At 42.3% G+C, this 26539-nt stretch overlaps 1 protein-coding gene and 1 non-coding gene across 3 annotated transcripts in view; both read left to right on the top strand.

Moving 5' to 3' along the window:
* The window catches only part of LOC133640929 (glutamate receptor ionotropic, kainate 2-like), a 353019-nt gene that overhangs the window by 156463 nt on the left and 170017 nt on the right, over positions 1-26539 (top strand). For both annotated transcript variants that reach the window (XM_062034646.1, XM_062034644.1), the window contains exon 6: positions 1922-2095. In XM_062034646.1, the coding sequence (XP_061890630.1) occupies positions 1922-2095 (174 nt within the window). The remainder of the gene's footprint in view (positions 1-1921; positions 2096-26539) is intronic.
* trnas-cga (transfer RNA serine (anticodon CGA)) lies at positions 24632-24713 on the top strand. Its single transcript has one exon. It is a non-coding gene; the product is annotated as a tRNA-Ser (tRNA).

Below are 26539 nucleotides of genomic sequence, written 5' to 3'. Positions count from 1 at the left end.
ATTCTTTTCTGCACTTGCCTGCCGTCTCTGCATCCCGCAGTGCGTAACGTAACAAAAAGTAATACAATGTAGTTGAATCAATTATTCGTATTACTCTTCTTTATCAATATTAGTATGATTAGTACATTATAAGGCTTAGCCCACTAAAAATCTTACCATTATCATTCTTTCCTGCACTTGCATGCCGTCTCTGTATGTGCGTAACGTAACAAAAACTAATACAATGTAGTTGAATCAATTATTTTTATAACTATTCTTTATAAATATTAATATGATTATTACATTATAAGGCTTAGCACACTCAGAATCTTACCATTATCATTCTTTTCTACACTTGCCTGCCGTCTCTGCATCCCGGAGTGCGTAATGTAACAAAAACGGATACAATGTAGTTGAATCAATTATTCTCATTACTATTCTTTATCAATATTAATATGATTATTACATTATAAGGCTTAGCACACTCAAAATCTTACCATTATCATTCTGTTCTGCACTTGCCTACCGTCTCTGCATCCCGGAGTGCGTAACGTAACAAAAACTAATACAATGTAGTTGAATCAATTATTTTTATAACTATTCTTTATAAATATTAATATGATTATTACATTATAAGGCTTAGCACACTAAGAATCTTACCATTATCATTATTTTCTGCACTTGCCTGCCGTCTCTGCATCCCGGAGTGCGTAACGTAACAAAAACTAATACAATGTAGTTGAATCAATTATTTTTATAACTATTCTTTATAAATATTAATATGATTATTACATTATAAGGCTTAGCACACTCAGAATCTTACCATTATCATTATTTTCTGCACTTGCCTGCCGTCTCTGCATCCCGGAGTGCGTAATGTAACAAAAACGGATACAATGTAGTTGAATCAATTATTCTCATTACTATTATTTATCAATATTAATATGATTATTACATTACAAGGCTTAGCACACTCAAAATCTTACCATTATCATTCTGTTCTGCACTTGCCTACCGTCTCTGCATCCCAGAGTGGGTAACATAAAAAAAAAACAATACGATGTAGTTGAATCAATTATTCTTATTACTATCCTTTATCAATATTAGTATGATTATTACATTATAAGGCTTAGCACACTCAAAATCTTACCATTATCATTCTTTTCTGCACTTGCCTGCTGTCTCTGCATACATAAAACAAAACCTAATACAATGTAGTTCAATCAAGTATTCATCTTATAATTAGTTGTCATCAATAGTTATTATTATTATTATTAATATTTAGCTTTAGGAAACTCAAAATATTACCATGTTTTGCAAGAAATATGTACATATGTTCATCAATCACCATGTAAAAGACGCACAGGTCAACAGCAATGTTGTTTTTTTAGGTCCCATTTTGGGGGAAATTGGTCCATTTTTCCTAAGCACAAATTGTATTTTGTCGGTGTCGCGGGCCAATTAAAAAGGAGCTGCGGGCCGCACACTTTGGACACCCTCGTTGTACAGGATGGCAGAATAGCACCGCATGTGGTCTTTATCATCAGTGGACTGGCTGTGTGGCAGGCTTGAAGGCCAACTGCTGTACGCTGGTAGACAGCCAACGCACCACGCTGCTTTCAGGTACCGGCAGCAAACATTGACCGTGGCGCTCCATTCTCTGCTGCTCCGTCAACTCTGTTGTCGACTCGGATGCCAGAAAGCAGGACAATCGGGTCGTCCTTCCACGTGTGTTTGATAAATGGCAAAGGACCAAACGTCTGCCTGTGACCTTGAAAACACAACAACAACAACAAAAAGCCAGCGCCTCAGCGAGAGGCCACATAATCACTGGAAAAAAAACCTTCAACTGTACTCTGAAGTTCTTTACTTTTGCTTTTTGTTTCATGAGTGCAGCTGAGACGCATGCGCGGGTTTGTTGACTGCAGTTTTGTGCTTCCAGGACCTTTTCGCCTTGGACATGGAGCCGTATCGTTACAGTGGAGTCAACATGACCGGCTTCCGAATCCTCAACACTGAGAACTCTCAGGTGTCGTCCATCATCGAAAAGTGGTCCATGGAGCGGCTACAGGCCCCGCCCAAACCGGACTCGGGCCTGCTGGATGGATTCATGACGGTAGGACTGAAACTTTTGCTTGATACTGCCATACTTTCAAGTCCAAAATAGTAGAACCCGGGCCAAATACGATAAGATAAAATAAATAAATACATCTTCATATAAGTACGTATGTGTCTTTAATTCATCTTAATTGGAATTAAATACATACATTTGTTAATAAATGTGTAAATTGCATTTACCGTGTTTTTCGGACTATAAGGCGCACTTAAAATGCTTTCATGTTCTCAAAACTCGACAATGCGCCTTATAACCCTAATGTACGGAATAATTTTGGTCGTGCTTACCGACCTCGAAGCTATTTTATTTGGTACATGGTGAAATAAGTGTGACCAGTAGATGGCAGTCCCACATAAGAGATATGTGTAGACTGCAATATGATGGCAGTCCCACATAAGAGATACGTGTAGACTGCACTATGATGGCAGTCACACATTAGAGCGGGGGGTGTATATTGTAGCGTCCCGGAAGAGTTAGTGCTGCAAGGGGTTCTGGGTATTTGTTCTGTTATGTTTATGTTGTGTTACGGTGCGGATGTTCTCCCAAAATGTTTGTCATTCTTGTTTGGTGTGGGTTCACAGTGTGGTGCATATTTGTAACAGTGTTAAAGTTGTTTATACGGACACCCTCAGTGTGACCTGTATGGCTGTTGACCAAGTATGCATGCATTCACTTGTGTGTGTGAAAAGGTGTAGATATTATGTGATTGGGCCGGCACACAAAGGCAGTGCCTTTAAGGTTTATTGGCGCTCTGTACTTCTCCCTACGTCCGTGTACACAGCGGCGTTTTAAAAAGTCATCAATTTTACTTTTTGAAACCGATACCGATAATTTCCAATATTACATTTTAAAGCATTTATCGGCCGATAATATCGGCAGTCCGATATTATCGGACATCCCTAGTTGTCAATATTCAGTGTCTTATCCTTCATAGATAATATTGTAAATGCCACATTCTGTACATTTTAGGTTGCTCATTCTGTAAAAAAAAAAAAAGTTAAATTCCATTCCGATTTTTAAGGCGGTCTGTCATAACATTTTTAGTATTTCAACCAGTCATTATTGTGAGGTTTTGTATTAGTGTTCTTAAAAATCAGATATACCGGCCCCCAGACACATTATTGTCTCTAATTTTGGCCCCTGAGTCAAAATAATTGCCCAGGCCTGCACTGGATGGAGTTCGCGTAAACCACTAGTGCCACCGTTTGAGACTTACTGAACAAGACCACAAGGAAATGTGTTAAATGTAGATTAGAATCATCATTGGTGCCCTTCAAAGAAGAGAGCATTGTTTTGTTGTTTTTAAATCAATCAATCAATGTTTATTTATATAGCCCTAAATCACAAGTGTCTCAAAGGGCTGCACAAGCCACAACGACATCTGCGGTTCAGAGCACACATAAGGGCAAGGAAAAACTCACAACCCAGTGGGATGTCAATGTGAATGACTATGAGAAACCTTGGAGAGGACCGCAGATGTGGGTGACCCCCCCACACCCCCTCTAGGGGAGACCGGATGCAATGGACGTCGAGTGGGTCTGACATAATATTGTGAAAGTCCAGTCCATAGTGGATCTAACATAATAGTGAGAGTCCAGTCCATAGTGGATCTAACATAATAGTGAGAGTCCAGTCCATAGTGGAACTAACATAATAGTGAAAGTCCAGTCCATAGTGGATCTAACATAATAGTGAGAGTCCAGTCCGTAGTGGATCTAACATAATAGTGAAAGTCCAGTCCATAGTGGATCTAACATAATAGTGAAAGTCCAGTCCATAGTGGATCTAACATAATAGTGAGAGTCCAGTCCATAGTGGAACTAACATAATAGTGAAAGTCCAGTCCATAGTGGATCTAACATAATAGTGAGAGTCCAGTCCATAGTGGAACTAACATAATAGTAAAAGTCCAGTCCATAGTGGATCTAACATAATAGTGAAAGTCCAGTCCATAGTGGATCTAACATAATAGTGAAAGTCCAGTCCATAGTGGATCTAACATAATAGTGAAAGTCCAGTCCATAGTGGATCTAACATAATAGTGAGAGTCCAGTCCATAGTGGATCTAACATAATAGTGAAAGTCCAGTCCATAGTGGATTAACATAATAGTGAAAGTCCAGTCCATAGTGGATCCAACATAATAGTGAAAGTCCAGTCCATAGTGGATCTAACATAATAGTGAGAGTCCAGTCCATAGTGGATCTAACATCCAGTCCATAGTGGATCTAACATAATAGTGAAAGTCCAGTCCATAGTGGATCCAACATAATAGTGCAAGTCCAGTCCATAGTGGATCTAACATAATAGTGAGAGTCCAGTCCATAGTGGATCTAACATCCAGTCCATAGTGGATCTAACATAATAGTGAGAGTCCAGTCCATAGTGGATCTAACATCCAGTCCATAGTGGATCTAACATAATAGTGAAAGTCCAGTCCATAGTGGATCCAACATAATAGTGAAAGTCCAGTCCATATTGGATCTAACATAATAGTGAGAGTCCAGTCCATAGTGGATCTAACATCCAGTCCATAGTGGATCTAACATAATAGTGAAAGTCCAGTCCATAGTGGATCTAACATAATAGGGAGAGTCCAGTCCATAGTGGATCTAACATAATAGTGAAAGTCCAGTCCATAGTGGATCTAACATAATAGTGAGAGTCCAGTCCATAGTGGATCTAACATCCAGTCCATAGTGGATCTAACATAATAGTGAAAGTCCAGTCCATAGTGGATCTAAGATAATAGGGAGAGTCCAGTCCATAGTGGATCTAACATAATAGTGAGAATCCAGTCCATAGTGGATCTAACATAATAGTGAGAGTCCAGTACATAGTGGATCTAACATAATAGTGAGAGTCCAGTTCATAGTGGATCTAACATAATAGTGAAATTCCAGTCCATAGTGGATCTAACATCCAGTCCATAGTGGATCTAACATTATAGTGAGAGTCCAGTCCATAGTGGATCTAACATAATAGGGAGAGTCCAGTCCATAGTGGATCTAACATAATAGTGAGAGTCCAGTCCATAGTGGATCTAACATAATAGTGAGTGTCCAGTCCATAATGGATCTAACATAATAGGGATAGTCCATTCCATAGTGGATCTAACATAATAGGGAGAGTCCAGTCCATAGTGGATCTAGCATAACAGTGAGAGTCCAGTCCATAGTGGATCTAACATAATAGTGAGAGTCCAGTCCATAGTGGATCTAACATAATAGTGAAAGTCCAGTCCATAGTGGACCCAGCATAATAGTGAGAGTCCAGTCCATAGTGGATCTAGCATAATAGTGAGAGTCCAGTCCATAGTGGATCTAGCATAAAAGTGAGAGTCCAGTCCATAGTGGATCTAACATAATAGTGAAAGTCCAGTCCATAGTGGATCTAACATAATAGTGAGAGTCCAGTCCATAGTGGATCTAACATAATAGTGAGAGTCCAGTCCATAGTGGATCTAACATAATAGTGAGAGTCCAGTCCATAGTGGAACTAACATAATAGTGAAAGTCCAGTCCATAGTGGATCTAACATAATAGTGAGAGTCCAGTCCGTAGTGGATCTAACATAATAGTGAAAGTCCAGTCCATAGTGGATCTAACATAATAGTGAAAGTCCAGTCCATAGTGGATCTAACATAATAGTGAGAGTCCAGTCCATAGTGGAACTAACATAATAGTGAAAGTCCAGTCCATAGTGGATCTAACATAATAGTGAGAGTCCAGTCCATAGTGGAACTAACATAATAGTAAAAGTCCAGTCCATAGTGGATCTAACATAATAGTGAAAGTCCAGTCCATAGTGGATCTAACATAATAGTGAAAGTCCAGTCCATAGTGGATCTAACATAATAGTGAGAGTCCAGTCCATAGTGGATCTAACATAATAGTGAAAGTCCAGTCCATAGTGGATTAACATAATAGTGAAAGTCCAGTCCATAGTGGATTAACATAATAGTGAAAGTCCAGTCCATAGTGGATCCAACATAATAGTGAAAGTCCAGTCCATAGTGGATCTAACATAATAGTGAGAGTCCAGTCCATAGTGGATCTAACATCCAGTCCATAGTGGATCTAACATAATAGTGAAAGTCCAGTCCATAGTGGATCCAACATAATAGTGCAAGTCCAGTCCATAGTGGATCTAACATAATAGTGAGAGTCCAGTCCATAGTGGATCTAACATCCAGTCCATAGTGGATCTAACATAATAGTGAAAGTCCAGTCCATAGTGGATCCAACATAATAGTGAAAGTCCAGTCCATATTGGATCTAACATAATAGTGAGAGTCCAGTCCATAGTGGATCTAACATCCAGTCCATAGTGGATCTAACATAATAGTGAAAGTCCAGTCCATAGTGGATCTAACATAATAGGGAGAGTCCAGTCCATAGTGGATCTAACATAATAGTGAAAGTCCAGTCCATAGTGGATCTAACATAATAGTGAGAGTCCAGTCCATAGTGGATCTAACATCCAGTCCATAGTGGATCTAACATAATAGTGAAAGTCCAGTCCATAGTGGATCTAAGATAATAGGGAGAGTCCAGTCCATAGTGGATCTAACATAATAGTGAGAATCCAGTCCATAGTGGATCTAACATAATAGTGAGAGTCCAGTACATAGTGGATCTAACATAATAGTGAGAGTCCAGTTCATAGTGGATCTAACATAATAGTGAAATTCCAGTCCATAGTGGATCTAACATCCAGTCCATAGTGGATCTAACATTATAGTGAGAGTCCAGTCCATAGTGGATCTAACATAATAGGGAGAGTCCAGTCCATAGTGGATCTAACATAATAGTGAGAGTCCAGTCCATAGTGGATCTAACATAATAGTGAGTGTCCAGTCCATAATGGATCTAACATAATAGGGATAGTCCATTCTATAGTGGATCTAACATAATAGGGAGAGTCCAGTCCATAGTGGATCTAGCATAACAGTGAGAGTCCAGTCCATAGTGGATCTAACATAATAGTGAGAGTCCAGTCCATAGTGGATCTAACATAATAGTGAAAGTCCAGTCCATAGTGGACCCAGCATAATAGTGAGAGTCCAGTCCATAGTGGATCTAGCATAATAGTGAGAGTCCAGTCCATAGTGGATCTAGCATAATAGTGAGAGTCCAGTCCATAGTGGATCTAACATAATAGTGAAAGTCCAGTCCATAGTGGATCTAACATAATAGTGAGAGTCCAGTCCATAGTGGATCTAACATAATAGTGAGAGTCCAGTCCATAGTGGATCTAACATAATAGTGAAAGTCCAGTCCATAGTGGATCTAGCATAATAGTGAAAGTTCAGTCCATAGTGGATCTAACATAATACTGAGAGTCCAGTACATAGTGGGGCCAGCAGGAGACCATCCTGAGTGGAGACGGGTCAGCAGCGCAGAGATGTCCCCAACCGATGTACAGGCGAGCGGTCCACCCCGGGTCCCGACTCTGGACAGCCAGCACTTCATCCATGGCCACCGGACCTGTGCCGCCCCCCTCCACAAGGGAGAGGGGGGCAGAGGAGAAAAGAAAAGAAACGGCAGATCAACTGGTCTAAAGAGGGGTCTATTTAAAGGCTAGAGTATACAAATGAGTTTTAAGATGGGACTTAAATGCTTCTACTGAGGTAGCATCTCTAACTGTTACCGGGAGGGCATTCCATAGTACTGGAGCCCGAATAGAAAACGCTCTATAGCCCGCAGACTTCTTTTGGGCTCTGGGAATCACTAATAAGCCGGAGTTCTTTGAACGCAGATACCTTGCCGGGACATATGGTACAATACGATCGGCAAGATAGGCTGGAGCTAGACCGTGTAGTATTTTATTTGTAAGTAGTAAAACTTTAAAGTTACATCTTAGGTGCACAGGAAGCCAGTGCAGGAATTTTACAGTACTTAAAGGCCTACTGAAAGCCACTACTACCGACCACGCAGTCTGATAGTTTATATATCAATGATGAAATCTTAACATTACAACAAATGCAAATAGGGCCGGGTAAACTTATAAAGTGCAATTTTAAATTTCCCGGGAAACTTCCGGTTGAAAACGTCTATGTATGATGACGTTTGCGCGTGACATCAATGGTTGAAACGGAAGTATTCCGACACCTTTGTATCCAATTTCAAAAAGCTCGGTTTTCATCGCAAAATTCCACAGTATTCTGGACATCTGTGTTGGTGAATCTTTTGCAATTTGTTTAATGAACAATGGAGACGGCAAAGAAGAAAGCTGTAGGTGGGATCGGTGTATTAGCGGCTGGCTGCAGCAACACAACCAGGAGGACTTTGACTTGGATAGCAGACGTGCTAGCCGCCGACCGCATCGATGATCGGGTGAAGTCCTTCGTCCCTCCGTCGATCGCTGGAACGCAGGTGAGCACGGGTGTTGATGAGCAGATGAGGGCTGCCTGGCGTAGGTGGATAGCTAATGTTTTTAGCATAGCTCTGTGAGGTCCCGTAGCTAAGTTAGCTTCAATGGCGCCGTTAGCAACAGCATTGTTAAGCTTCGCCAGGCTGGAAAGCATTAACCGTGTAGTTACAGGTCCGTGGTTTAATAGTATTGTTGATTTTCTGTCTATCCTTCCAGTCAGGGGTTTATTTCTTTTGTTTCTATCTGCAGTTACGCACGATGCTATCACGTTAGCTCCGTAGCTAAAGTGCTTCGCCGATGTATTGTCGTGGGGATAAAAGTCACTGTGAATGTCCATTTCGCGTCCTCGACTCTCATTTTCAAGAGGATATAGTATCCGAGGTGGTTTGAAATACAAATCCGTGATCCACAATAGAAAAAGGAGAGAGTGTGGAATCCAATGAGCCCTTGTACCTAAGTTACGGACAGAGTGAAAAAAGATACGTCCTGCACTGCACTCTAGTCCTTCACTCTCACGTTCCTCATCCACAAATCTTTCATCGTGGCTTAAATTAATGGGGTAATTGTCTCTTTCTCGGTCCGAATCGCTCTCGCTGCTGGTGTAAACAATGGGGGGAATGTGAGGAGCCTTTCAACCTGCGACGTCACGCTACTTCCGGTACAGGCAAGGCTTTTTTTATCAGCGACCAAAAGTTGCGAACTTTATCGTCGATGTTCTCTCAGCAAAAATATGGCAATATCGCGAAATGATCAAGTATGACACATAGAATGGATCTGCTATCCCCGTTTGAATAAAAAAAAAACATTTCAGTAGGCCTTTAACTTATGTTCTCATCGTTTCATTTGGAAACAAACGTTTCTTTGGTATTACCAAATCCAAACAGGGATCCAAAAGACCTTATACAATTGTCTAAAAGTTTGTGGCTTCAAAGTTCTTCTGTCGAGTTGGATGTTCTCTGGTTTTGGTATCTGAGAGCAACATGAAGGTTCCCTGTAGGGAGCTTAGTGATGGAGCTCATGGGTCTAAATGCTCAGTAATGAGCTGGTGTGAGTGGTAATAGGCATTTATCTACCCTCCTGCTTCTCACATCTCTCCTCTGGGAGTATGGCCAAAATATGACAATCTGTCAATGTTCATGCGGAGAGAGAAAGAGGGTCCGGGGGAAGTTGTGGGGGTGAGGCAATTGGATGGAAATTATGGCCTTGTTTTTTTGGGATGCCGTCCAAGAGTCCGTGGGATAAGGTGATTTGAAAGTGAAAAAGGGGAAACTGAGCTTGTGGTGAACAGTCAAGGTCCTCTCCCTCTTTCTCTCTCTCTCTCTCTCCCTCCCTCCCTCTCCCTCCCTCGATGTTTGTTGTTGGAAACAGTCGATTTACTCCGCCAACCTTCACAGCATCCTGCCTACAGACACACAAACATCTTTCAACAGGTCTTGGCATATTTAAGATCCAGTTTCTGATATACAACAATCACATTACACTCGGGACCTCACCTGGTGGACTCTGTTCTAGGGTCAAACTGTCATCATCGTAAAACTTTTTATGAGCGTACGGGCGATTTTGTTTTGACGTAGCATTGTACTGTCGGTAACTGTCATTCAAGTGTAAAAATTAGAGATGTCCGATAATGGCTTTTTTGCCGATATTCCGATATTGTCCAACTCTTAATTACCAATTCCGATATCAACCGATACTGATATACACTGCCGTTCAAAAGTTTGGGGTCACCCATACAATTTTGTGGAATAGCCTTCATTTCTAAGAACAAGAATAGACTGTCGAGTTTCAGATGAAAGTTCTCTTTTTCTGGCCATTTTGAGCGTTTAATTGACCCCACAAATGTGATGCTCCAGAAACTCAATCTGCTCAAAGGAAGGTCAGTTTTGTAGCTTCTGTAACGAGCTAAACTGTTTTCAGATGTGTGAACATGATTGCACAAGGGTTTTCTAATCATCAATTAGCCTTCTGAGCCAATGAGCAAACACATTGTACCATTAGAACACTGGAGTGATAGTTGCTGGAAATGGGCCTCTATACACCTATGTAGATATTGCAGCAAAAACCAGACATTTGCAGCTAGAATAGTCATTTACCACATTAGCAATGTATAGAGTGTATTTCTTTAAAGTTAAGACTAGTTTAAAGTTATCTTCATTGAAAAGTACAGTGCTTTTCCTTCAAAAATAAGGACATTTCAAAGTGACCCCAAACTTTTGAACGGTAGTGTGTGTGTATATATATATACACACATATATATATATATATATATATATATATATATATATATATATATATATATATATATATATATATATATATATATATATATATATATTGTATTGTGGAAGTCGCTTCCTAGCAGCTCCACTGTAGACACGGCACAAGAGCCAAGCGTGCAGGTTTAACAAAGTTTTAATGTTTTTTAACAAGATCTTTCCAAAATGTTTTCAGCATGTCGTGACGTTGCAGTCACTCCCAATCCTCTCTCTTCCTCTGCTCCCGGCCGCTTACTGTTAAAGACAACAGATGATTAGATTAACACGTACCACCTGTGAAATCTAATCACCTGCCAGCTGTGTCTCGCCGTCAGCACTTGCCCCGCCCCTGCCCGCTGGTGCTCGTCCTCAGTACCATGGACAGCGGCGGTGACTTTTCCTCCTACAAGCAGCGCTGACCACACCTCCCCCCACATATATATATATTATATTATTCGCATTATACCGCATTTTTCGGACTATAAGGCACAAATAAAATCCTTTAATTTTCTCAAAAATCGACACTGCGCCTTATAACCCGGTGCGGCTAATGTACAGGACAATTCTGTTTGTGCTTACCGACCTCGAAGCAATTTTATTTGGTACATGTGGTAATGATAAGTGTGACCAGTAGATGGCAGTCACACATAAGAGACACGTGTAGACTGCAATATGACGGCAGTAAACCACACCAAAACTTTAAATGTTCCATTGAAAATAAAGAACATTACACACGGCACTCAAAAATCTGTCAAAATGTTTCATTACGACTTTGAAGCCGCACCGGCTAACGATACAGGTGAAGTTAGAACACTGAAACGCCCTCAGGAAAAGGTGCTTTAAGACATGGCCAGCTAGCTAGCGGCTAAAGTCCATCCGCAGTCTGAAGTGTTTTAGCTACTTCTAAATCACTAATTATGGCCTCCATGGTGACAAATAAAATATGTTTCTTACAAGTATCATCCCTGCAAGACGAGTAATAGCTAAACATGCTTTACTACTGTGGAGAATGCATATATGTTTAAGAGTTCTTTCTTTATTCATAGTCATGTTTGTAGCAGCTAGTACTTTTCCATTGTATAGTCTGTATACCAGTTTCTCTTTGTCTACATAGGTCTGCTTAGTGTTTTAGACTTTGGAATGTGAAGAGGATACATCCCCTCCTTGCTTTATCAGTGTTGGGGAAAAAGGGGGGCATTCCTTTCTGGGGGGGGGGTGCTTTTCTTTTCAAGAAGTAGTTTTTTTCCCGTTTGAATGTCAGACCATCCCGAGATGACAGTATGACTGTATTGGTCTCGGCTGACCTCCTGTAGCTTCAGTAAAACTTAATAATATTCCTATTCTGTCTTGATGGTCCTTCTTACTCAGCATATATGTCATCGAAAGAACTTGGGATAGACCAGTGACTTTAATTCCCTGGGAGGAAAAGCTGGTCAGACGCAACACTACACACCGTAGTTCACCGTCATCACAATGTAAACAAACACCATGGGTGGATCTACACCTGACATCCATTGTAATGATACCAAGTACAGGAGTGTATCTACTAGATACTATTATGATCACATCGATATTTTTTAGCATCACAAAATCTTTTTTATTTATTTATTTATATTATGTTTATAAACCCAGGAAATACGTCCTTGGACACATGAGGACTTCAATTATGACCATTGTACGAGCCTGTAACTACTTGGTATCGGATCGATACCTACATTTGTGGTATCATCCAAAACTACTGTAAAGCATCCAAACAGAAGAATAAGTGATTACTACATTTTAACAGAAGTGTAGATAGAACATGTTAAAAGAGAAAGTAGGCAGATTTTAACAGTAAATGAACAAGTGGATTAGTAATTCATTTTCTACCACTTGTCCTTAATAATGTTGACAAAATAATAGAATGGAAAATGACACAATATGTTACTGCATATGTCAGTAGACTAAATAGGAGTCTTTGTTTGTTTACTTAATAATAAAAGACAAGTTGTCTTGTATGTTCACTATTTTCTTTAAGGACAAAATTGCAATAAGGAACATATGTTTAATGTACCTTAAGATGTTTTGTTAAAATAAAGCCAATAATGCAATTTTTTGTGGTCCCCCTTATTTATAAAAGTATCAAAGTACCAAAAAGTATCAAAATACATTTTGATACCGGTACCGGCACCAAAATATTGGTATCGGGACAACACTAATTCACACACAAAGTTTTTTAAAACCAGGTCATTCACACTTAGTGTTAATTTGAAAAAGCAGTGTGAATGTTTCATGTGTGCACTAGGGTCTACAACAGGGGTGTCAAACTCAAATACAGAGTGGGCCAAAATTTAAAACTGAACAAAGCCGCGGGCCAAGGTTGAACAAATCAACTTTTTAATAGGGACCCAAACAAGTTTTGCATTGAATATTGAACAAGCAAGGCTTATATAACTGTATAGTGACATGCAAAGTCGAGTTTCAAATAATAATAATAATAATTAAAAAATATCAATGGCATATCAAATACAATTTAAATAAAAATGTAATGCCTCTTTTCTATTTGCAGCCTTCTGAGGTAAATATCAACATTAACATTTTCCACAGGCTAATAAATTTGAAAATAAAATCACAATGAATAAACCAACCATTCAGGACTTTAAACTGCTCAGTTTGCAACACACTGATCTAATCTGATGTGCCCAAGCCAGATACCTGCCATATTTTTCTTGGATGCTAGTTCATTAATGTCGGGGCTCAGGCTTTGAGCTGAGGCAACCTTCATTATCCAACGAAGGTGTTCATCAGTCATATCTCGTAGTCCACCCGAACCACAGTCTTGGGGACGTGCTTTAAAGGCACTGCGTTTATCGTCCTCCACAAGTTATCGTCACGTCTGCTTTTCATCCATTCCAACAACGTGCCGACCCGATCACGGGTGGGAGGGTGTATATTGCAGCCCGGAAGAGTTAGGGCTGCATGGGATTCTGGGTATTTGTTTTGTTGTGTTTATGTTGTGTTACGGTGCCGATGTTCTCCCGAAATGTGTTTGTCATTCTTGTTTGGTGTGGATTCACAGTGTGGCGCATATTTCTAACAATGTTAAAGTTATTTATACTAGCACCGTCAGTGTAACCAGTATCGCTGTTGGCCAAGTATGCTTTGCATTCACGTGTGTGTGCGTGCTGAAGCCGCACATATTATGTGACTGGGCCAGCATTTGCTGGACTGGGTAAAAAGCGGACGTGACGATTTTTGGGAGGGGCACTGAAATTTGAGTTTCCCGGGATGGTTGGCAAGTATGAGAATTCAGTGTTTCCCATAAACTGCCAAGATACCTGTGGCGGTGGGGGCGTGGCTATGGGCGTGGTCACCATGACATCATCGAGTAATTTGCATAATTTACTACAATGATATGATTTTCTCTAAAAAGGCTCAAAAAATGTATACTTACTAATTAATAATAACAGTTTTGTTTTAAACGTCCATCCATCCATCCATCCATTTTACAATATAGTTACAACACTTTATGTACATATTTATATACAGATTTGAACAATAAGTTATTCACTGAAATATATGTATTAGTTGTGGTTCTTACAAAAAATATATCTCATAAAATATAAAAGCTAAAATGTCTCTTAAAGCTATGCGCCTTTAACACGCGAAGTCCCAGAGAAGGGTCAATTGACATTTTTACCTAGAAAACACACAAGAGGGTCATTTGACCCCTAGTCCCCCCTGTGGACACTCCTTTTGTTATGAAAATGTGGCTGTTAGTGGCACACGGCAGGGGGCCACTTGAGCCTGTGTGGGGGAGGGGACCTTACAGCTCAAGCTTTAGTTCTGAGGTAGGTTGTGTGTGTTTTTGCAAGGATCAACAGAATGAAGGGATCAACACTCTGACATTTATTGTTAAAAAAAATACAAAACAAAACATATTTACAAAGAATGAAAAAGCAACTGTTTTCCCAGTTTTGGTGTGGAGGGTTGTTGCAGAAGCAATTGTTATTTTTGTGTGCCAAAAATAGTTTAAAAAAAAAAATTTACAAAGAAAAAAGCATATTTACAAAGAATGAAAAACCATGTCCATGTAAACGTGACTGACATACATTTGAGCAGTCACTCACAATCCTGGCACTGCCATTGCTCCTTTCGGCATTTCCCACATGTATAATTTTTCTGTCTACCTAGACAAACTGCCCCTAACAGCCTCATTACCATAACAAAATGAGTGATTAGTGTATTCGGGAAAAGCGTCGGGCCAAATGACCCCTCTCTGGGTCTTCTAGGTAGACAGAAAAATGCTGGGACTTCTAGTGTTAATTAGTGCATACTAAATAATTTACCTTTAGCCTACTACTACAACCATATTATTTACCAGCAACATAAAGTGAAACAGAGGCAGAGGTGTCCTGCCACAGTCAGTAACAAATAAACAGAAAACAGTAGTGGTCAAATACAAATAAGGCAACAAGAGAAGTATCCTACACTTCTCTTTTGTAAAGTAAATCTGAACAGCCTATATGGGCATCTACATCAACTATATGATTTGCCTGAGAAGCTGGACAGGACAAAAAAAAAAAATAATAATAATAATAATAATTTGTGGCGGACGTAATTCTTTCGTGGCGGGCCGCCACAAATAAATAAATGTGTGGGAAACACTGGAATTAGCGGTGAATGCGGTGTTACTGGAGCACCGCCGCTGAATATAATCGGCGGGCCAGCTCTAGTGTTAATTTGATATCGCCTCAAGGGCCAAGTGAAATTACACGGCGGGCCAGAGTTTGACACCCGTGGTCTACAAGGTACCGACAAATACATAAGGCTCAAAATTTCCCCTCCTCTTGAAATAAGTGTAGTGTCGAATTCATTGCTTGAATCATTCGTCATGCTTCTATGGCACATATTGACACATCTCAGAGGACTATAGACTCTGCGGGCCGCTTTTAAATAATCATAAGTCCTGGGGGCCTCTATGGGTTTGATAGAGTAGTTCATTAGCGTGGGCTATTTTTAAATCCTGGCTCTCATGTATTTTGTTCCACCCTTCATAATGAAGAGATAAGAGTGTGACTATAAAACCCGACTTTTAATGATATATTAAATATATATAGGGGAGCAGCAGCTGCTGAGAAGATGATTAGAAATGTGCATTTAGAAAAAGGATGTTTTTTCATTAGTTTGTAAAAAAAAAAAAAAAAAAATGGTAGATTCCTTTTTTCATCTATGCTACAGAGCTCTTAGAAGCTACACGAAGCCACCTTGGAGTGGAGGCTGCAACAGGACCCTTCACCCTTGTCCCTTACTCCCAGCCTTTTATTGTGATGCCTCTCCGAGCTCTTGGAGTGCAGGCAACAGTTGTATAGCGAAGGTTGCCGGGGCAACCAGCATCCGTATCACCTTGGTGATTTGGCGAGGATTGATTGACTGGGATGAGGGTGAGTTGTTTATGGGGGCCGGGGCGCTGCAAGCATCAAAAGGCTACATGCTGTGTTATTTTTTATTTTATTTTATTTTTGTCCACTACTTGGCTGAAATTATGCAGAGAGGTGTATAATCTCAGTGACACTCTAAGCCTTGGGTGAGGTGTTGTCTCCGTGAAGGGTGCATAATGAGAAGCCCTTCTTGAACCCTGCAGCCGTAAACAAGCTCTGCTGCTGCCTCTTAACTCTGTATTGACCAAGGACGAAGCTGATTAGTCTGCTTCATTTCTGCATTTAAAAAAAAAAAGTGTACCCCAAGAGATAATCCAATCAAAAGTGAATTAAACACCATTAAAGACCCACAACCTATATATGCCTGGATCTAGTCTGATAGTCTGTGTTCCTGTTTTGTGTTTCCCTCTTGTTTTTGTGGTTTTCTTTTGGTTTTTGTTTGCCCTTTTGGTCCAGAATCAGAATCAGAAATACTTTATTAATCCCCGAGGAGAAATTAAGATTTTCAGCACAATCCCATTCAAGAGCAGACAAACATTACAGGGAGACAGAACGGGATCGCTGGCGGGTCTGCCAACTTCCGGCGCCCCTTAAAAAAGGTGAGAAACAGGTAAACGCTGGAATAATAAAAATAAAAAATCCACTCTAAACTTGGGCCCCTGGAGAGGGGGTCGAGACTGAGGCCAATGAATTAAAAAAACAAACTCATAGCCATAGCACACATAAGCATGTGCGTAAGAGGGAAACATTAAAGAACACAAAGGACATTTCTGGTGGCCTCTGCGGTGTTCCACGCCATCGTCTGCAGGGGTGGGGGGCAGCATGGCCAGAGACAGGAGCAGACCCAACAAAGCAACCAAGAGAGCCGACTCCACCTTCGGCCACCCACCAACTCTCCAGTCCGCATTGATGAGCGAGGATCCGTCGAAGGAGACCAAGGTGTCCGATACCATACTTGCCAACCTTGAGACCTCAGAATTTGTGAGATGGGGGGGGGGGGGGGGGGGGACTGCGGGGTTGAGGTGGGCGGGGTTGGGGAGACGGGGTTTGGTGGTAGCGGGGGTGTATATTGTAGCGTCCCGGAAGAGTTCGTGCTGCAAGGGGTTCTGGGTATTTGTTCTGTGGTGTTTATGTTGTGTTACGATGCGGATGTTCTCCCGAAGATTCTTGTTTGGTGTGGGTTCACAGTGTGGCGCATATTTGTAACAGTGTTAAAGTTGTTTATATACGGCCACCCTCAGTGTGACCTGTATGGCTGTTGATCAAGTATGCCTTGCATTCACTTGTGTGTGTGTGTGTGTGTGTGTGTGTGTGTGTGTGTGTGTGTGTGTGTGTGTGTGTGTGTGTGTGTGTGTGTAACAGCCGCATATATTATGTGACTGGGCCGGCACGCTGTTTGTATGGAGGAAAAGCGGACGTGACGACAGGTTGTAGAAGACGCTAAGGCAGTGCCTTTAAGGCAAGCCCCCAATAATGTTGTCCGGGTGGAAATCGGGAGAATGGTTGCCCCGGGAGATTTTCGGGAGGGGCACTGAAACTCAGGAGTCTCCCGGGAAAATCGAGAGGTTTGGCAAGTATGGCCAAGACACTGTGAATCTTGTCCGTTCCGGCGCTCAGCGCCAGCTCCGCAGCCCTGTCTCTTCATCCGCCTCTCCTCCAGTCTCTCGAAACGGACTCTGGTGTGGCAGAGACCCAGCAGCTGGTCTCCATGGCCAAAAGGCTCCCTGGAGTAAGATCTAGAAGTCCACAAAAAAAGCACCGCAGAAGTCACGAAAGTGGCACCCCTTGTCGCACAGTCCCAAAGAGTCCCGACAAAAGGCAAACTGGGACTGTGCGACAAGGGGTGCCACTTTCGTGACTTCTGATGTGTTTTTTTGAGAACTTCTGGATCTCCCTCTCGGAAGCCTTTTGGTCATGGAAACCAGCTGCTGGGTCTCTGCCACACCAGAGTCCGTTTGGAGAGACTGGAGGAGATGCGGATGAAGAGACAGGGCTGCGGAGCTGGCGCCGAGCGCCTGGGAACGGACAAGCTTCACAGTGTCTTGGCTGAATGAGCAGGTATCGGACACCTCGGTCTCCTTAGACGCAGCCTCGCTCATCCATGCGGACTGGAGAGTCGGTGGGCGGCCGAGGGTGGAGTCGGCTCTCTTGGTTGCTTTGTTGGGTCTGCTCCTGTCTCTGGCCATGCTCCCCCCACCCCAGCAGACGATGGCTTGGAACACCGCAGAGGCCACCACAGTGTATATGTTGTTTCTGTTGTTTTTACTTTTGTAGCTGTATGTAGATGTGACAGTCTCTCCCTGTCGGGGTTCCATGGACCACCAAGGACTGACATGACTGCGAGCGGTTTGCGACTTCGTTTATTTTTCAATAGTACTCAGTCTCTGGTCGGGTCGCTTTTCAGCTCCTTCCTCTTCCACTGCTCGCTCTTCCGGTCGCTTTTCAGCCTCCCGCGTCATCGTCTGTCCCTCGCTCTCTGTTGATTTTGCGCTGCATGTGCTCGCGTCTCTCCAGCTCCTTTAGCCCTGTCGTTCTCGGCTGCCGCCCTTTTACACACTGGGAGGGGATTACAGAATTGTGCGCAGCCGGGCGATCCACGCACCTGATGTTTATTACGGCAACGATCCCGCTGGCCCGCCGGCCGCGCCTCCTCACCGCCGTCTCTGGGTCGGCCCCGGTGTGCCACGCCTCGCTGTCGGCCTGCCGGCCACGCCTCCCCACAGTAGAAGTGACTGGTTGCATCAGCTTTGTGGTCTTTGATGTTTGATGTTTCCCTCTTACGCACATGCTTATGTGTGCTATGGCTATGAGTTTTTTTGTTTCCTTGGCCTCAGTCTGGACCCCCCCCCTCCAGGGGCCAAGGTTTGGACTGATTTTTAAAAAAAATGTCTTACCCCCCAGCGTTTACCTGTTTCTCACCTTTTTTGTAAGGGGCGCCAGAAGTTGACAGACCCGTTAGCGATCCCGTTCTGTCTCCCTGTAATGTTTGTCTGCTCTTGAATGGGATTGTGCTAAAAATCTAAATTTCCCCTCGGGGATTAATAAAGTATTTTTGATTCTGATGATTATTTTCTCTGTTGCCTTCGGCTAATGAGACCCTTTTTTTTCCCTTTTCGGTGTTTTGGATTCTTCTAAAAATCCCCCATTCACTGAGCCCAGAACATACTTGGTTTTAATTGAGGAAAACAATACGCAGATTCCCAGATGTGCGCCTTGCCGAGGATTAAAGCCCAACCATTTTCTTCATCTGCATCATTTCACTTATGTCGGTTTCATTGAGCTATAATTACCCACCGAGCTGAACGTTCTCCAGCGTCACCCGCACAATGGCAAGTTCTGGCGTAATAGCTCGTTATAATGACTGGCTCATTAATTGAGATCAGTTATTTGAATAATAAATATGACATGATGGGGCTGCTCCTTCAGATCCTGTGGGACGCCGCTAAAGTGGAACGCCGTTAGATGAATTAATATGATACTTAACACGTTTCCACAATAAGTGCGGAAATTAAGATACGGCCGCATATCTTAAGGTAGTTTTTTTTTTTAACATTAAACATCTTAGAATAAAGTGATATTTAGAAGGCTAATTGATGATTAGAAAACCCTTGTGCAATCATGTTCACACATCTGAAAACAGTTTAGCTCGTTACAGAAGCTACAAAACTGACCTTCCTTTGAGCAGATTGAGTTTCTGGAGCATCACATTTGTGGGGTCAATTCAACGCTCAAAATGGCCAGAAAAAGATAACTTTCATGTGAAACTCGACAGTCTATTCTTGTTCTTAGAAATGAAGGCTATACCACAAAATTGTTTGGGTGACCCCAAACTTTTGGACGGTAGTGTAAATAAATAGATTACTGTACAGATTAATATATTGCACTTTTTCATATCCATCCAGGTTTATGGATGTATTCTATATTGTCTTTATATAAGACTGTGGTTTGGCTCCTCCAAGTTATGAGGGCCTCGTTTTTCTTGACCTGACCTCCTCCAGGAACTGCAGTCCTGTATAATGAGGCTCGCTTGTGATAAAGCAACTTTTGGTTCAACTGACGTGTAAACTTTCTGTCCGGATGAGGATGACACTGTATGCAGAACATAATATGAGTTTATTAATTCACTTCAAAATCAAACAGCACGACTACACTGCCAATTTTGTTTAAAGGCCTACTGAAATGAAATTTTCTTATTTAAACGGGGATAGCAGGTCCATTCTATGTGTCATACTTGATCATTTTGCGATATTGCCATATTTTTGCTGAAAGGATTTCGTAGAGAACATTGACGATAAAGTTCGCAACTTTTGGTCGCTGATAAAAAAGCCTTGCCTGTACCGGAAGTAGCGTGACGTCACAGGTTGTGGAAGCGCCTCACAGCTGCACATTGTTTACAATCATTCCCACCAGCAGCGAGAGCGTTTCGGACCGAGAAAGCGATGATTACCCCATTAACTTGAGCCAGGATGAAAGATTTGTGGATGAGGAAAGTGAGAGTGAAGGATTAGAGGGCAGTCCAGGACGCCAGGATGTATCTTTTTTCGCTCTGACTGTAACTTAGGTACAAGGGCTCATTGGATTCCACACTTTCTCCTTTTTCTATTGTGGATCACGGATTTGTATTTTAAACCGCCTCGGATACTATATCCTCTTGAAAATGAGAGTCGAGAACGCGAAATGGACATTCACAGTGACTTTTATCTCCACGACAATACATCGGCGAAGCACTTTAGCTTCGGAGCTAACGTGATAGCATCGTGCTTAGCTGCGGATAGAAACTGAAGAAACATGCCCCTGACTGGAAGGATAGACCGAAGATCAACAATACTACTATTTCTTCTACGATCAAGAGACACTGAACTAAACCCTGGACCTGTAACTACACGGTTAATGCTGTCCCGCCTGGCGAAGCCTAGCAATGCTGTTGCTAACGACGCCATTGAAGCTAACTTAGCTACGGGACCTCGACAGAGTTATGCTAAAAACATTAGCTCTCCACCCACGCCAGCCCTCATCTGCTCATCACCACCCGTGCTCACCTGCGTTCCAGCGATCAACGGCGCGACGGAGGACTTCACCACGATCATCGGTGCGGTCGGCGGCCCGGAGACGGAGGAAGTCAACCTAGACACCGTAGAGGACAGCGGCGCGGCGGCGGACGGCGTTGTGTTGCTGTAGCCAGCCGCTAATACACCGATCCCACCTACAGCTTTCTTCTTTGCAGTCTTCATTGTTCATTAAACAAATTGCAAAAGATTCACCAACACAGATGTCCAGAATACTGTGGAATTTTGCGATGAAAACAGACAGCTTAAGCTGGCCACCGTGCTGTTCAAAATTGTCTGCTACAATCCGTGACGTCACGTGCAAACGTCATCATACCGAGACGTTTTCAGCCAGATATTTCCCGGGAAATTTAAAATTGCACTTTATAAGTTAAAGGCCTACTGAAATGAAATGTTTTTATTTAAACGGGGATAGCAGATCCATTCTATGTGCCATACCTGATCATTTCGCGATATTGCCATATTTTTGCTGGAAGGATTTAGTAGAGAACAACGACGATAAAGTTCGCAACTTTTGGTCGCTGATAAAAAAAAAAGCCTTGCCTATCCCGGAAGTAGCGTGACGTCACAGGAGGAAGGGCTGCTCACATTTTCCCATTGTTTACACCAGCAGCGAGAGAGATTCGGACCGAGAAAGCGACGATTACCCCATTAATTTGAGCGAGGATGAAAGATTTGTGGATGAGGAACGTAAGAGTGAAGGATTAGAGTGCAGTGCAGGACGTATCTTTTTTCGCTCTGACCGTAACTTAGGTACAAGGGTTCATTGGATTCCACACTCTCTCCTTTTTCTATTGTGGATCACGGATTTGTATTTTAAACCACCTCGGATACTATATCCTCTTGAAAATGAGAGTCGAGAACGCGAAATGGACATTCAGTGACTTTTATCTCCACGACATTACATCGGCGAAGCACTTTAGCTACGGAGCTAACGTGATAGCACCGGGCTCAAATGCAGATATAAACAAAAGAAATAAACCCCTGACTGGAAGGATGGACAGAAAATCAACAATACTATTAAACCATGGACCTGTAACTACACGGTTAATGCTTTCCAGCCTGGCGAAGCTTAACAATGCTGTTTCTAACGACGCCATTGAACCTAACTTAGCTACGGGACCTCACAGAGCTATGATAAAAACATTAGCGCTCCACCTACGCCAGCCAGCCCTCATCTGCTCATCAACACCCGTGCTCACCTGCGTTCCAGCGATCGACGGAAGGACGAAGGACTTCACCCGATCATCCGTACGGTCGGCGGCTAGCGTTGGCTAGCGCGTCTGCTATCCAAGTCAAAGTCCTCCTGGTTGTGTTGCTGCAGCCAGCCGCTAATACACCGATCCCACCTACAGCTTTCTTCTTTGCAGTCTTCATTGTTCATTAAACCAATTGCAAAAGATTCACCAACACAGATGTCCAGAATACTGTGGAATTTTGAGATGAAAACAGAGCTGTTTGTATTGGATTCAATGGTGTCCGAATACTTCCGTTTAACTAATGACGTCACGCGCATACGTCATCATACATAGACGTTTTCAACCAGAAGTTTAGCGGGAAATTTTAAATTGCACTTTATAAGTTAACCCGGCCGTATTGGCATGTGTTGCAATGTTAAGATTTCATCATTGATATATAAACTTTCAGACTGCGTGGTCGGTAGTAGTGGCTTTCAGTAGGCCTTTAAATTTAGACCGAGTTTGGTACGTCATAAATTACCTGGGGGAGGAAATGTAATCTACTGCGTTGCTCTTGTCAAAGCACACGCTGCTCATCGCGGAAACCGGAGCTCACCCCCAACGTGTGGGGACAAACGGCCACAAACACCACACTCGAGGCAATTCCGTGGCGTGTGGCTTACCAATGGGTCCGTGTTTGCATTCCTGCGATCTGACGATGACACAAATCAAGCAAATCACGGTCCTCTGTGGGTGGTTAGCCCGTTCCACGGTCAGAAGAATTTTGCCCGAAATGAATCAATGCACAAATACGATTTACCGCATATTACATTTGGCATCTGGTAGGGGGGTGGGTAAGGGGGATTTATTTTATTTGTTCAAATCTCGCACCTTAAATTAAGTTTTAGACAGCACAGGGTGTGCTCAGGTGACACTTCCACACGTAATATAATTCCGTAGCCATTAAGGGGCAGAGCTTGACTGGCAGCTCGGCGCCGTTATCAGTCTCGAAGCTTATCGTATATATTGCACCCTGTCATGCTCACGAGCGAGAACACCTTGCATTGCCAAGCCGTATGCTATAAAATACCAGGTTAAGCACAACATCCTCGTGCTAATTATTGACTGCTATTCCAGGTTGGTGATGTGTCATCGTGGCAAACTTCGCCAGAAAAAACATGTTGATTCATTTTTTTGCATGGCGGGGAGGGTAAGGGCAGTGCTGTGTTGCCGGTAAGCTGAGAAGAGAGAGAGAGAGAGAGGCTTTTTAAAGACGCCGACTGTGGAGAGCAGACACTCGGTGCCCTGTGCTGGGCACCGCCAGCTGGGCTTGGCACGGCATCAACATCATTAGCACCATCGCTCCCTCGGCTCGTATAGAAGCCTTTTTGTGGGTGTACAGGCAGGAAGAGACAGTCAACAAGGAAGATTTCCTCGTGCGTCTTATATAATAATCGCCGTCGTAAGACTGCGATGTGTGTCGATTCAGGAACAGCTGGATGGATGGACTCACAATGAGGAGACGGGCGTAGCCCAAAAAAATCGCCTTTTTTGGGGAGAAAAAGACCTATGGTAGCGCTCCTTCCTGTTACATCCACAGTGCTGCCGGTCCTTTTTACCCACAGTCATAAAACTTTATAACTAAGGGTGTAACGGTACACAAAAATGTCGCTTCGGTGCGGTTCGGTTCATTTTCGGTACAGTAAGAAAACCACAAAATATACATTTTCTGGTTATTTATTTACCAAAATGTGTAAACAATGGCTTTATCCTTTTAACATTGCTTTAAAGGCCTACTGAAATGAGATTTTCTTATTTAAACGGGGAAAGCAGGTCCATTCTATGTGTCGTACTTGATCATTTCGCGATATTGCCATATTTTTGCTGAAAGGATTTAGTAGAGAACATCGACGATAAAGTTCGCAACTTTTGGTCGCTGATAAAAAAAAGCCTTGCCTGTACCGGAAGTAGCGTGACGTCACAGGTTGTGGAGCTCCTCACATCTGCACATTGTTTACAATCATGGCCACAAGCAGCGAGAGCGATTCGGACCGAGAAAGCGACGATTACCCATTAATTTAAACGAGGATGAAAGATTCGTGGATGAGGATAGTGAGAGTGAAGGATTAGAGGGCAGTGGAAGCGATTCAGATAGGGAAGAGGCTGTGAGAGGCGGGTGGGACCTGATATTCAGCTGTGAATGACTAAAACAGTAAGCTTTGGACAATCCACTACACAAATTGGCTGCGGTGGCCGAGAGGTTAAGGCATTGGATTCGAAATCCAATGGAGTTTCCCTGCACAGGTTCGAATCCTGTTCGTGACGCCAATTTGTGTAGTGGATTGTCCGAAGCTTAAACAGCAACAAAAGTGAGTTTAGTACAAAAGTTTATTTACTCATAGTCAAAAGTGCATAAGTTGGATTGTTTTGTCCCTGCAAACAAACAGACATCCTCCGGAGGACACACAACAAAAGCAATCTCTCTCGAGTCCTGGTCTCCTGGCCATTTTTATCTGTTTCTTCGTGCGTCAATCTGTTTCCCTCGTGCGTCACGGTCTTGTTGTTTTGACCTGTCTGTTCCATAACAAACTCGAATCTCTTAGTCATACTTAGACAATCAAAACATTTTATAGACAGGTTGGCACAACTTCATACTCAACTTTGGCCAGAATAGAAGAGAAATGAAATGAGCGTACATTCTTGACAGACATGAAATATAGTTTAAAGGTCAGAAATTCTACTACACTACTAAAAGACATGTTGTCTTGTATGTTCACTATTTTATTTAAAGGCCTACTGAAATGAATTTTTTTTATTTAAACGGGGATAGCAGATCTATTCTATGTGTCATACTTGATCATTTCGCGATATTGCCATATTTTTGCTGAAAGGATTTAGTAGAGAACAACGACGATAAAGATTGCAACTTTTGGTATCTGATTAAAAAAAAGGCTTGCCCCTACCGGAAGTAGCGTGACGTAGTCAATTGAACATATATGCAAAGTTCCCTATTGTTTACAATGATGGCCGCGTGAAGTGAGAGAGATTCGGACCGAGAAAGCGACAATTTCCCCATTAATTTGAGCGAGGATGAAAGATTTGTGGATGAGTAAAGTGCAAGTGAAGGACTAGTGGGGAGTTGAAGCTATTCAGATAGGGAAGATGCTGTGAGAGCCGGGGGTGACCTGATATTCAGCTGGGAATGACTACAACAGTAAATAAACACAAGACATATATATACTCTATTAGCCACAACACAACCAGGCTTATATTTAATATGCCACAAATTAATCCTGCATAAAAACACCTACGTGTTTGTTATGCTAGCTCCTAGCTCCTCTGCTAGCTCCTAGCTTCATAGAACACGCCAATACAATTCAAACACCTGATCAACACACACAATCACTCAGCCCAAAAGACCGTTCACCTAACCCAAGGTTCATAAAGCTTATATATTTTTAAAAAGTTACGTACGTGACGCGCACATACGGTCAAGCTATCAAATGTTTAGCAGCCAAGGCTGCATACTCACGGTACCTGATATTCAGCTGGGAATGACTACAACAGTAAATAAACACAAGACATATATATACTCTATTAGCCACAACACAACCAGGCTTATATTTAATATGCCACAAATTAATCCTGCATAAAAACACCTACGTGTTTGTTATGCTAGCTCCTAGCTCCTCTGCTAGCTCCTAGCTTCATAGAACACGCCAATACAATTCAAACACCTGATCAACACACACAATCACTCAGCCCAAAAGACCGTTCACCTAACCCAAGGTTCATAAAGCTCATATATTTTTAAAAAGTTACGTACGTGACGCGCACGTACGGTCAAGCTATCAAATGTTTAGCAGCCAAGGCTGCATACTCACGGTACCTGATATTCAGCTGGGAATGACTACAACAGTAAATAAACACAAGACATATATATACTCTATTAGCCACAACACAACCAGGCTTATATTTAATATGCCACAAATTAATCCTGCATAAAAACACCTACGTGTTTGTTATGCTAGCTCCTAGCTCCTCTGCTAGCTCCTAGCTTCATAGAACACGCCAATACAATTCAAACACCTGATCAACACACACAATCACTCAGCCCAAAAGACCGTTCACCTAACCCAAGGTTCATAAAG

This window comes from Entelurus aequoreus, linkage group LG23, assembly GCF_033978785.1.
Source record: "Entelurus aequoreus isolate RoL-2023_Sb linkage group LG23, RoL_Eaeq_v1.1, whole genome shotgun sequence".
Taxonomy (NCBI): Eukaryota; Metazoa; Chordata; class Actinopteri; order Syngnathiformes; family Syngnathidae; genus Entelurus; species Entelurus aequoreus.
Note: the sequence above shows the minus strand (reverse complement) of the source record. Positions and strands in the feature narration are given on the sequence as shown.